This window comes from Gadus chalcogrammus, chromosome 8, assembly GCF_026213295.1.
Source record: "Gadus chalcogrammus isolate NIFS_2021 chromosome 8, NIFS_Gcha_1.0, whole genome shotgun sequence".
NCBI classification, from domain to species: Eukaryota; Metazoa; Chordata; class Actinopteri; order Gadiformes; family Gadidae; genus Gadus; species Gadus chalcogrammus.
In genome coordinates this window covers 11,135,478-11,148,061 of record NC_079419.1, presented here as the reverse complement: position 1 = coordinate 11,148,061, position 12,584 = coordinate 11,135,478, and the positions used below count along the sequence as shown (strand labels likewise).

The 12,584-nt window shown below is 49.4% G+C and overlaps 2 protein-coding genes across 4 annotated transcripts in view; one reads left to right on the top strand and one right to left on the bottom strand.

Annotated features, from left to right (window-relative positions):
* Window positions 1-5,685, top strand: part of depdc5 (DEP domain containing 5, GATOR1 subcomplex subunit) — a 27,894-nt gene extending 22,209 nt beyond the window's left edge. The window contains exons 38-42 of the mRNA XM_056595953.1: window positions 731-900; window positions 2,414-2,585; window positions 2,744-2,804; window positions 2,879-2,961; window positions 3,236-5,685. Coding sequence (XP_056451928.1) covers window positions 731-900; window positions 2,414-2,585; window positions 2,744-2,804; window positions 2,879-2,961; window positions 3,236-3,525 — 776 coding nt within the window. The 3' untranslated portion in view covers window positions 3,526-5,685. The remainder of the gene's footprint in view (window positions 1-730; window positions 901-2,413; window positions 2,586-2,743; window positions 2,805-2,878; window positions 2,962-3,235) is intronic.
* mfsd12a (major facilitator superfamily domain containing 12a) lies at window positions 5,329-12,584 on the bottom strand. Of its 3 annotated transcripts, XM_056595955.1 has the most exons (12): window positions 12,306-12,584; window positions 10,907-11,165; window positions 10,670-10,789; window positions 10,096-10,306; window positions 9,641-9,773; window positions 9,323-9,541; window positions 8,718-8,810; window positions 7,894-7,986; window positions 7,335-7,505; window positions 6,151-6,245; window positions 5,937-6,067; window positions 5,329-5,732 (listed from the first exon to the last, which is right to left on the bottom strand). In XM_056595955.1, exons 2-12 carry the CDS (start codon window positions 11,049-11,051, stop codon window positions 5,659-5,661), a joined length of 1,485 nt encoding a protein of 494 aa, XP_056451930.1. In that variant the 5' UTR covers window positions 11,052-11,165; window positions 12,306-12,584; the 3' UTR covers window positions 5,329-5,658. The 3 variants fall into 3 exon arrangements, with proteins under 3 accessions (XP_056451930.1, XP_056451931.1, XP_056451929.1); XM_056595956.1 differs by lacking the exon at window positions 12,306-12,584 and having other exon boundaries at window positions 5,329-5,717; window positions 10,907-12,279; XM_056595954.1 differs by lacking the exon at window positions 12,306-12,584 and having other exon boundaries at window positions 10,907-12,278.

Sequence of the window (12,584 nt, the reverse complement as noted above, 5' to 3'; positions counted from 1 at the left end):
GCTGAGTATTTCTGCCCTCACTGCTGTAGCCCCGCCCTCATTTCTAGGTAGCTGCTAGCGTATTGCTAGCAGTTTGCACTGATAGCAGCGGGACTTTGTGTCCTCTGATTGGACAGCTGATCTGGGGGGGAAGAGTCCAGGCCTCCTGAAGGGCTCATGTCATGCCACCAGGTGTTTATCTATCCAGAGTACATCTAGATAGACACGCCCACTTGTGATGTCACTATGAAAATCATTCTTTCCCTGTGCCAAACGGCTTGTACCAGCTAATCACAGCCATACCTGGTGGCATGACATGAGCCGGTTAAAGATAGAGTCCCACTCCCTAAAGGTGACCTGACACCAAATGACATCTGGCTAAAGCTCCAGTTGAACGGTTAACAGGAAACGAGCTGTACTAGTGAATAATCAGTACCCACTCTGTGGTCCGATCACCTGCAGTCTGGCTGGATTCAAAAGGGATGGCCAGGGATTATTGTCCTGGTTGATCCCTGTTAGTATTGGACTTGAGTTAATCCAAGCCCTGTTTAGTTGACTTAACTAAAGACAGGACTTGACTAAAGACATGATATGACTTGAGCTGCCCAAGATAACCAGGGGACTTTAGGGAGAGGGACCTCATGTCTGTTCTGAAGCACCTCCAGCCGCACCTCCTGGAAACCATCACCTGTCCACAAACTCAGCTCATTACGTCTGTCTCTCTCTATCTCTCTCTCTCTCTCTCTCTCAGCGGCTACGGTCCCAGACCAGAAGACGGTGACTTTGGACGTTGACATCAACAACCGTAGCGAGCGCAGTGAGTGGTGCAGCTGTTATTACCACGGCAACTTCTCCCTCAACACGGCCTTTGAGGTCAAGCTGCACTGGATGGCCGTCACCTCGGCCGTGCTCTTTGAGATGGTATGCATCCCATAATATCACTCAGTCCATCTTTTATATCCACCACCATACAATGTCATGGTGATTCTTGTTGTCATGGTAACAGCCTCTCCCTCCTCTAGGTTCAGGGCTGTGATGCTGGTTGTCATGGTAACGCTCCCTCCTCTAGTTTCAGGGCTGTGATGCTGGTTGTCATGGTAACAGCCTCTCCTCTCCTCTAGGTTCAGGGCTGTGATGCTAGTTGTCATGGTAACGCCCTCTCCACTCCTCTAGGTTCAGGGCTGTGATGCTGGTTGTCATGGTAACGCCCTCCTCTCGGTTTAGGACTGTGATGCTGGATGTCAGGGTAACGCCCTCTCCTCTAGGTTCAGGGCTGTGATTCTGTTGTCATTAGGGATGGGAATTGATAAGAATTTCACGATTCCGATTCCGATTCCGATTCTGCTTATCGATCCGATTCCTTATCGATTCTCTTATCGATTCTCATTGGGTGAGAAAATAAGTATAAATGTGTTTGTTTGCATTACATCTCTTTAATATCTGATCAGAAGTGCTTCTAGTATTGGGAAAATGTACATTTTCAAATCAATTGGTCTAGACGAAAAGATATATGTTTCGCTTTTTAAGCCCAAATGCCATCATTATGTGCCATACAACTAAAAACACAGACTGAAAACAGCCAAGTAAGAGCTTGTGCCTTTTGGAATTCTAACAGTGCTCATTTGCATTCAACTTGTAACAAAATTAAACTGACATAAACAAAATGAAGCATTGATTAGACAGAGATTTATTAGATGGGCCTACCTAATAAACCGTTGGAACACACAAGACCGGAAACCATAGCAATGCCGGTAAACAAACCCCGAGAAGCCCAATCCCTATGAGAGCTCCCCACGCTACGGCCATCCGGAGGCGACAGAGCTGTTGGCCGTGATATTATATATACAATTATAATATAGTATATAATATATTATATACTATTATATACGGGAGTCGCAAACTGCAACAATCACTTTCTCCTCCATTCCGCGGTTCACCCGGACTGCACTGCACTGAGTTTGACGGCTGAACGCGGATTGGCTGTTACGTTACACATGTCACTCAGTTATCACGCTGTTGAACGCTGATTGGCTGTCATCACGACAAAAACTTGTCATCGGTTTTCTCCCGCGAAAAACTCGCCCTTATACGCGTCTCTACGTTCACTTTGTATGGGATCTTGTCGCCCCGTCGCGTTTGGTGTGAACGCACAATGCGATTCTTACTCGGCGGCGACATGTTTGCTGCGTTCTGAACCAAATCAAAGCAGCGTGTGTGTGACGTCACGACGCATTTGCCGCGACCGGAACCGATAAGCGGAATCGTTAAGCAGGCTTGCTAACGATTCCAAGGAATCGGTTGACTCGGAACCGGTTCTGAACAAGAACCGGTTCTCGATTCCCATCCCTAATTGTCATGGTAACGCCCTCTCCTCTCCTCTAGGTCCAGGCCTGTGATGCTGGTCGTCATGGTAACGCCCTCTCCTATCCTCTAGGTCCAGGGCTGGCACCGTAAGGCCGCCTCCTGTGGGTTCCTGCTGGTCCCGGTGTTGGAGGTCCCGTTCGCCCTCACCTCCTCGCTCTACGGAGACCCCCTCAGGGGACAGCTCTTCATCCCCCTCCACACACACTGTCTGCTGCGCAGCCCCACCGACAGCCTCTTCGAAGGTGTGTGTGTGTGTGTGTGTGTGTGTGTGTGTGTGTGTGTGTGTGTGTGTGTGTGTGTGTGTGTGTGTGTGTGTGTGTGTGTGTGTGTGTGTGTGTGTGTGTGTGTGTGTGTGTGTGTGTCTCTCTACAGTGATCCTCACTGTGTTAACGTGTTGCAGGCTTTGAGCCGGAGACGTACTGGGAGAGGATGCAGCTCTTCCAGGAGGCCATCCTGTACAGGTACGTCATCTGACAGGAGGTCCGGCTGTTTCCACGGAGACTGCCGGCCCTCACCGCCCCTCCGTGTCTCTCAGGTTCGGCTTCGTCCAGGACCGCGCCTCAGCCTCCACCTTCAACTTCCCCGCAGAGAACAAACCCCAGTACATCCACGTCACAGGTACACGTACACACACACACACACACGCCGTACGTACACACGCAAGCACTGTGTTCCTCCAGCTGCCCTACTCTAGTGTTAAGTAACTGGTTAACTTGTTAACTAACTGGTTAACTGGTTGTAGGCACCGTGTTCCTCCAGCTGCCCTACTCTAGAGTTAACTAACTGGTTAACTTGTTAACTAACTGGTTAACTGGTTGTAGGCACAGTATTCTTCCAAGTGCCCTACTCTAGTGTTTACTAACTGGTTAACTAACTGGTTAACTGGTTGTAGGCACGGTGTTCCTCCAGCTGCCCTACTCCAAGAGGAAGTTCCCCTGCGGCCAGCGGCGGCGGAGGAACTCGGCCTCGTCGGGCGGGGGGGGGTTCGGGGGGGAGGAGCCTGGCTTCAACTGGGCCTACAACACCATGCTGACCAAGGCCTGGAGGACCGGGGCGCTGGGGGACGAGCGCCTCGCCGCACGCCTGCTCAAGGACTTCACCGCCTTCTGCTGCAACCACAACAACCGCCTCAGGGCCTTCTGGGACGCCTGCCTGGACCGCATGAACGCCAGCGCCCCCTAGGGGCCCACCCTGACTACACCTGTACTGCACCTCCACCTCAACCTCCACCTGCCTGGACCGCATGAACGCCAGCGCCCCCTAGGGGCCCACCCTGACTACACCTGTACTGCACCTCCACCTCAACCTCCACCTGCCTGGACCGCATGAACGCCAGCGCCCCCTAGGGGCCCACCCTGACTACACCTGTACTGCACCTCCACCTCAACCTCCACCTGCCTGGACCGCATGAACGCCAGCGCCCCCTAGGGGACGGCCATCACCGCTGCTTCTGTCAGAGCTCCACCTCCCTGGAGGGGACAGACTACCTTGGTGGAGCAGGTGGTGCATCTGTAAATACAACCGAGAGAAACAACATCCTGTGTCTTATTTTGGTCACTTCCTGTCAGGTGCAGGTGCAGGAGCAGGAGCATGTCAGCGTATTGAGAGCTCTAAGCTGCTAAAGCTCAAAGAGATGAGACCAGCAGTCTGTTCAGGTTCAGTGGCCACAGGCAGCCCTCTACAGACAGGGAAAGCAGTACAACCGACATACTGACAGGTAACCAAGTACCGCCTACAGACAGGTAACTCGGTATACAGCCTACAGACAGACAGTTAAAGCCCAGTTCAGGGTAGAGGTGTTGCTGCGCTGTCTCCACAGAGACAACGCAGCGATATCATCATGAGCAATTCTAACTGGAGAGAAAGTGAAACCCGCCAGCTGCTGATCATGTGAGAGAAAATGATGCAGTCGCATTAAACAAAGACGTTGAAAGATGGTGCGATCAACGAGAGAGACGCAGAGGAACTGTTCTTACGAGGTTTTTGTCGGGATAAAAAAAAAAAGCGGTCAGAATAATAAAGAATATGTGGGCGCTTATTGCACTTGTAAATAGTTAATCGCGTTTGTAGCCTACACTGATGCAAATTATTCTAAAGAGGTCTAGACTCCGTGCGCAACCCCACCAGTGAACCAAGAAAGCCCTCGCCGTGACGAACGGTGGATTTTAACCCCTCGGTTTTATACAGGAAACTTGAGATAAGATGGTGAAATCTCCGGCCATGCCACGCCGGCTTGGCTGTGTAAAAAGGCCTAATGAAAAGGAGAAGACGGCGAGTTAGAAAGCCGAGAATATGGAGCCGCAATTGGTTAGGCCTACCTCAGCGGCAGAAACAGGGTGCCTACCGATCTGTGTAGAGAGCCTTCTATGGGCAAAATCTGTTGGTTTATATTTATTGATCCCCTTCGAGAATTTGTGTGTAAAGGAGTGGGTATAGGCTATATTCTCGCCATTCTCCTTAAAAAAAAAAAAAAGAGCACATTGTAGGCTTACGGCTTTTGGGCCGGTCCTGCGCCCATTCCTTGATTCGGCACTCCAAACAATTCATTTCGTTCCAATGTTCGTCCAATCCACTCCAATAGTGGTCCTGCATTGAGTTGTTTGATTGAATGTTGATCTGAAGTTGGCGCCACTGATTGGTAGTGTTGGAATGGCGGTAGGCCTAATAATAACTACTGTTGGAATGGCCGCATGTAACCATAAGAACGGTTATAGCTAAGGTGTAGGCCTACTGTGGACAGTGCGGGACCGGGACGTAGTAAGGCCATGAAGTACAAGTTGTTCTGTGCCGTGCGTGTCCTGATTGGCTGAAGACAAATAGCTATAACGTTGCGTTCTAAAACTGGACCTGGCGATTTGACATGTTCAATCTCTGGCGACTCCTTGCAACGGCATCAGCCGCGCTGCAACAACCACTTCCAAAACAGTCTCGTTGCAAGTGGTTGCGAGGCGAATCTTTGGTCTAAACTGGGCTTAACACTCACTCACAACAGTCAGACACCGATCTCAGTACAAAGAGTTTCCCTTTTAATGCTCGTGAAACAAGGACATACAAAGCATGAAAGATTCAATACCAAAAAGTGGATACATCTCAGAGTAAATTACATTATATTGGTCTCAAGGCGACCCATCTCCCTGTGTTACCCTAGTGATAAATAGTAAACAGGTGGTCACCAAGGTCCCTGTATCCGTCAACACTTGGATGAAGAGGAAGGTGAAGGTAGTGCTCTTTAGTCCCACTGAGACCAGTGGCTCCTGTGGTCTCTACAGGAACACATATCCATGGAGGATGATGTCATCGGGAAGGCGGGGCAAATTAGTTCACCCTGGAGGCATTATCAGAGGCCACTTCCTCTGCCTGTTGGCCCTGCAGACCTGAAACCACCGGTACTGACACACACACACACACACACACACACACACACACACACACACACACACACACACACACACACACACACACACACACACACACACACACACACACACACACACACACACACACACACACACACACACACACACACACACACACACAGTGAGAAAGGCAGGTTTGTACCACAGGGACCCTCCCCCAGGTTGTGCTGACCTCACCTGCCCGGATCCTGATTGGCCAGATAAGGAGGGTGCAGAGGCCCAGGGCGGCAGCGGCGGCCACGCCCCCGGTGACTAGCACCATGATGCGGTGGTAGAACCAGACGCAGGCGGGGCAGCACACCATGGTACTGCAGCGGGGAGAGAGAGATTAGAGTGTGAAGCTATGTTTAGCATGTGGGTGTAACCTGCGTGTGTGTGTGTGTGTACTGACTGGCAGGGGTGCACCGCCTGGATGACCATGACCGCCGCTCCGTTGGCCACCTTGTCAGTAAAACTCATTGCGCCGTAGACGAACGCCCCGCTTTGCTGAGACAGAGACAGAGACAGATTAACTATCAACCAGGGCTCGGTTTCCCAAAACCTTCTTAACGCTACGTCATTCGTAACCTCTACCTTTAAGTTCTACCTCAACATCTTGCGTGCGTCTCAAAATGTTCTTTGCTACGAATCTCTTTCGTACGTCGTTCGTTGGTAAGGTTGGTCTGAAGCACACCATATAACCTACGGTAGTGACGTTTCAGCTCACTGTACAGTAACCTTTAGAAATCCCTGTTGCACAAGGAACTGCCACATTGGCAGTGATGTGTTGCACCAATATACAGTACAGTACATATACGGTACAACAGGAGAGGTCAGCTCGGCTTCCAATAATTTCAAAAACTCGCAACTTCAAAAAAAAATATTTACGGTTAAAAAATTTAAAAAAATCTTCGCAATTAAGGAAATTATACTTGGAAATGAATGAACCATTATAAGCAACGAGGGAACTTAATAAGCGATCTAAATATTTGTTTCAACCACCGCCTCTTTCCCTTGATGGTGCGGAAAGCCCTCACACAAACCGGTAACAAAAAGCAAAGCAGTTTCAGCATAAAGAGTATTATATAATAATCTAAATAAACTGTTCAAAATTTCTATTTTCATAAATAATCAACAAGTCGGAAACCTTTTTAAACAGAAAATCAATAGCCTAATTTGAACGGCTGTTCAAATCTCCAATGTTTCTATATTTTCTATACTTTTTAAATCACTGTCTATGCTATGTTCTTCCATGGTTAAATAATGTTACGGCCTACTAGAAGGATTTCGAGCAATGTTTTTTTCGCAAAGACTGAAATATATTTTAGAACGCTATCATGCACCTGCGCATGCAATGGAAAATCTGAGCAATCGATTTCAGCATGTTCTTTCTGGAAAGCGCAGTTTACGAAGGTTGAAGGAGTGTTTCCTAAGAAGACTCCTAAGAGACCATTAGGGAAACATGCCTATAGAGGTAAACAACTTTGATTAGTCGAAACGTAGGAAGCTTCGTAGCGCGCTAAGAATAGACGTTATCGAGAAACCGGGCCAAGAAAGAGAGCTTCACTATCAACCAGAGAGAGAGAGATTGGGTACCGTCTGGTCTCCGATGAGGTCAGCGGTCATGGAGAGTGACATCACCAGTATGGTTGCTGACCCCGCCCCCAGCAGTACGGCCGCGCCGTACACCCGCTCGCCCATCTGGTCGTCTAGCAACACCCAATAGGAGAAGGCCATCACGAGCAGCAGGCCCAGGAAGTAGGTCATCTAGACCAATCAGAAAGGGGCAAAAATCGGATATCACTTTCTGTCATCTGATGTTATGTACGCTAGTGTGATGTCATGTACGGTAGTCTTATGATTTCAGGTAAGGTAGTGACGTCATGTATGGTCGTGTGATGATGTCATGTACGCTAGTGTGATGATGTCATTCACGGTAGTGATGTCAGGTACGTTATTGATGTCATTTACGGTAGTGATGTCAGGTACGTTAGTGAGGTCATGTACGGTAGTGATGTCAGGTACGTTATTGATGTCATTCACGGTAGTGATGTCAGGTATGTTAGTGAGGTCATGTACGGTAGTGATGTCAGGTACGTTATTGAGGTCATGTACAGATGTTATGTCAGGTACGTTAGTCGAACGTGAAACTCACCGCGGTTCCGATCTGCTTGCTGAGCGACTTCATGATGAACGACGACAGGAATCCACTCAGGTACATGACCAGAGGAATGGTGGCTATGAACCTCTGGTAGACAGACAGACAGGTAGCAGTGAGGGGGGAGAGAGAGACAGAGCAGCAGAGGGAGAGGGGAGAGAGACAGAGCAGCAGAGAGAGAGGGGAGAGAGACAGAGCAGCAGAGAGAGAGGGGAGGGGGACAGCAGCAGAGAGAGAGGGGAGGGGGACAGAGCAGCAGAGAGAGAGGGACAGCGCAGCAGAGAGAGAGGGACAGAGCAGCAGAGAGAGAGGGACAGCGCAGCAGAGAGAGAGGGACAGAGCAGCAGAGAGAGAGGGGAGAGGGACAGAGCAGCAGAGAGAGAGGGGAGAGGGACAGCAGCAGAGAGAGAGGGGGGAGAGGGACAGCAGCAGAGAGAGAGGGGGGAGAGGGACAGCAGCAGAGAGAGAGGGGAGAGAGACAGAGCAGCAAAGAGAGGGGAGAGAGAGCAGCAGAGAGAGAGGGGAGAGGGACAGAGCAGCAGAGAGAGAGGGGAGAGGGACAGAGCAGCAAAGAGAGAGAGGGGAGAGGGACAGAGCAGCAGAGAGAGGGGAGAGGGACAGAGCAGCAGAGAGAGGGGAGAGGGACAGCAGCAGCAGAGAGAGAGGGGAGAGGGACAGAGCAGCAGAGAGAGAGGGGAGAGGGACAGAGCAGCAAAGAGAGGGGAGAGGGACAGAGCAGCAAAGAGAGAGAGGGGAGAGGGACAGCAGCAGAGAGAGAGAGGGGAGAGGGACAGCAGCAGAGAGAGAGAGAGAGGGGGTACCTTGGGCAGACCCAGGGTGTTGATGAGGTACATGGAGATGTAGGTCTGAGATAAGTTCACTATCAGCCTGGTGCACATGTAGAGCAGAGCCACCTACAAACACACACACATTACCACGACTACATCAATAGCATGGTCATTAATATTATTAACATTAATACATTATTACGGCTATTTAGAACATGAGTATGAATACCATTATGAATGGGAATAACAGCAGTATGAATAACATTAGGAATATGAATAAAGTACTCATAACACTCATAATAATGTTAATATTCATACTCATGAGTATGAATTACATTATTATGACTAATAACATGAATAATTGTATTATGGCTATAAATAACCATAAACATGAGTATTAATAAGATGAGTATTAATTATATAATTGTGATTATTAATAACAACATGAGTATTAATAACATTAGTATGGATAATATGAGTATTAATCACATGAGTATTGATAACATGATTATTAACAACATAATGAGTATTGATAACTTAAGTATTAACAACATTAGTATGGATAACAGGAGTATTGACAACTTGAGTATTAACAACATTATGAGTATTGATAAAATGATGAGGGTTGATGACCTCACCTGGTAGAAGGAAGGCTGGCGGAGCCAACACTTCCACTGCAGCAGAGACCGAGGAGGAGGAGGAGAGGAGGAGCCAGTGAGGAGAGGCCTCCTCTCCCCCTCCCCCTCCTCCTCCTCCTCCTCCCCCACTCCTCCCGGAGCCCCACCCCCCTCCTTGGTGCCCAGGTGGAAGAGGAGGGAGAACACGGAGCCCACGGCCAGGACGATGAGGGACAGGTTCTGCACACGCACACGCACACACACAGCAGGAGTCAGGTGAAACAGAAGAGGCAGCAGTATACTGGTTTGTATACTCCCCCCACCAGCCCCTCCCCTCACCCTGAAGACAGGGATGTCCATTGGTCCCAGTGAGTCAATGAGGGCGGGGTCATCGTCCTCTCCTGCCTGGAAGTGGAAGAGCAGGAAGGCGATGGAGTAGACGGCCATGTTGGCAACCACCGTGAGGGCGTACCTGAGGAGACCTGAGTGGTGAGCTCTAGTTTAGCGGTGAGCTCTAGTTTAGCAGTGAGCTCTAGTTTAGCGGTGAGCTCTAGTTTAGCGGTGAGCTCTAGTTTAGCGGTGAGCTCTAGTTTAGCGGTGAGCTCTAGTTTAGCGGTGAGCTCTAGTTAAGCAGTGAACTCTAGTTAAGCAGTGAGCTCTACTTTAGCGGTAGCATAGCATGTACCTGTAGGCAGTTAGCTCTAGTTTAGCGGTCAGCGGTAGCCTAGTGGTCACTAAAGGTGGTGAGCTCCACTTTGGCGGTAAGCTCTAGTTTAACGGAAGCTCAGCGCTACCTATAGGCGGTGAGCTCCACTTTGGCATGCTTGCAGGAGACGAGCTCGGGGATGAGGGCCAGGTGGGAGATCTGGGTGGCGGCCCAGCCGAACTGGAACACCACGATGAAGGGCAGGAAGTAGAGAAGGCTGACCCACTGGGGCGTGGCCGCATCGCAGCCTAGGCACTGGTTGAAGACGAAGGCGAACGACAGGACCACACTCACCGTACCTGATATATGCACGCACACACACACACACATCCAAGTACAGATACACACACACACACATACAAACATCCAAGTTCACACACACAAGCACACACACAAACACACGCACATCCAAGTAACCACACAAACGGATACATATACACACATCCAAGTTCACACACACACACACACACACACACAAACAAACATCCAAGTATACACACATACACACACGTACACACACACACACAGACAATCACACACACACACACACACACACACACACACACACACACACACACACACACACACAGATGTAGCAGGAGTACAAACACTAACAGCTGATGTAGAGTTGCCGCCGCCGCCCCTCCCTCCCTCCTCCTCACCCACGAGGTGCCAGGTCTTCCTCCGGCCGTAGGTCCCGCAGCCCGGCGTCCTGTCCGACTCGTAGCCGATCAGGGGCGTGCAGAGCCCGTCCGCCACCTGCCCCGACAGCAGCAGCACGCCTGGCAGACACACACCAGTCAGACCCCCGCTGTAGACCCGTCAGACCACCGCTCAGACCCGCTGTAGACCCGGTGTGTCCCTTTACCTACGGGAGGGGGGGGGGGGGGGCGACCTACCTGCGTAGGTACTCTGGAAGCCCAGCACGGAGTGGTAGAAGACCAGCAGGTAAGAGAACCACATGGACGCGCACAGGTCGTTGAGGAAGTGTCCGGCCGCGTAGCTGAGCTTCTGCCGCAGGGGCAGAGAGCTCCGGTCCGCCATGCTGCTGCTCTCAGACCCCTCACCGCTCCATACACAGTCTGTCTCCAGACGAAGGAGTCACTCAAACCAGGGGGGCTTTCACTTCCCCAGTCGAGCCATGAATGAGTTCTCCAGCTGCAAGTAGAGAGGGGTAAATGGGAGCCGGCTGCTGGGAGCGCTGGATGCCTAGAGGAGTGAGTGGTCAGGTCCGCTTCCTCTTGGGTCAGGTGACGGCTCAGACATCAGCGCTTACTGGTCTCCTGTCAGCTGACATAACATGGCTCATGACAGTTGATGTAACATGCGTCATGTAAGCAAGTAAACATCTCAAAAATGTTAATATCGAAGTCCCAAACTCCTCATAAACACCAAGCCACCCCTAAACCCCGTCGAAAGTCCATCGTTAATCCCGCGCTGCCTCTATGTTTACGGCCGCTCGACCGAAGTTCGTTTCTATCGTGACCAGGTGTTTGCTCGTCAGCAAAAAAAAAAACAGCGAAAATGGAAAACAGCGAAAATCTCCTCCTAGTTGATGACGCGGCGCTTCGATCGGACAAAGGAGAGAGCCTCACGTGACCACTTCCTCTCCGGGAGTTTCCTCAAATACTTAAATATCCCATTTCGTGCTTTTTGTTGGTTAATACGGTTCCGAAGATGGACTACAAGTGCTCTTTCGAATCATGCGTTCTTGTATTGAAAAAGGGGCTAATCTTATTTTGACATTAATTGCCCCCAGTAGCCTTTCTTAAATGTGAAGTTGGCATTTTATTTTCTTTATTGCGTCAATTATGGGCTACGAAAATAACTTATGTTGGTCTTTTGAGTTTTTTTTTTATTATCTTTAGGGTTTTCCATTTTGTTAGGCTATTTTCTACAGCACTCTGCTTGATTGCTACTTTGTAAGTGCTATAGGCTACGAATATTTTGCAGTTAATCCATTTCCACCACTTGCAACTGTGTAGTTTCTAAGCAACAATAATTGATTTTATTGCGATTCAAATAAGTATGTCTCTGGAATTGGTATCCATCATTTAATAATGGATACCAATTCAGATTATAATTGGTTTTAATTTCTTCTGCTTTACCGCGTCTCATGCGTCTTCGCGTAGTCGGTAAACATAAATATTGCCGCCGTAAAGGATTATGGGATTCAAATGTCACCTTTCCTTTCGTAAATGTTGGTCAGGAGAGTAACATAGCTAAAGGTGGGTTAAAGGTTGCATCGAGGCAACTTTCCTAAGCATTTTTATTATTTATTTATTCGAATAACCTTACCTTAAAGTATTCAAGTCATCTCGTTAGGAAAGTAAATATCCTAAGCAAAACACAGAATCCGTAGAGGCCCAATAACTCTGGACTTCCTCAGATGGCGGTTCCATTTGTAGCCCAGCTCCTATGTGTTAGGAAGCCGGGCTACACCTGCATGCCTTCACTTAACATTGATCGTAAAGGGCTCATGTCATGCCACCGGGTGTGGGTGTGATTAGCTGGTACAAGTTTGAAAATCATTTCTTCTAATCACACCCACACCTGCTCTCATGACATGAGCACTTT

Coding starts and splice junctions, on each gene's coding strand:
- mfsd12a (XM_056595955.1), bottom strand. CDS start 11,051: ATGGCGGACCGGAGCTCTCTGCCCCTGCGGCAGAAGCTCAGCTACGCG. Junction 9,774..10,095: donor GTGGAGCTCACCGCCTATAG/GTAGCGCTGAGC, acceptor AGGTCTCCTCAG/GTACGCCCTCACGGTGGTTG. Junction 6,246..7,334: donor ACCTCATCGGAGACCAGACG/GTACCCAATCTC, acceptor TCTCTGTCTCAG/CAAAGCGGGGCGTTCGTCTA.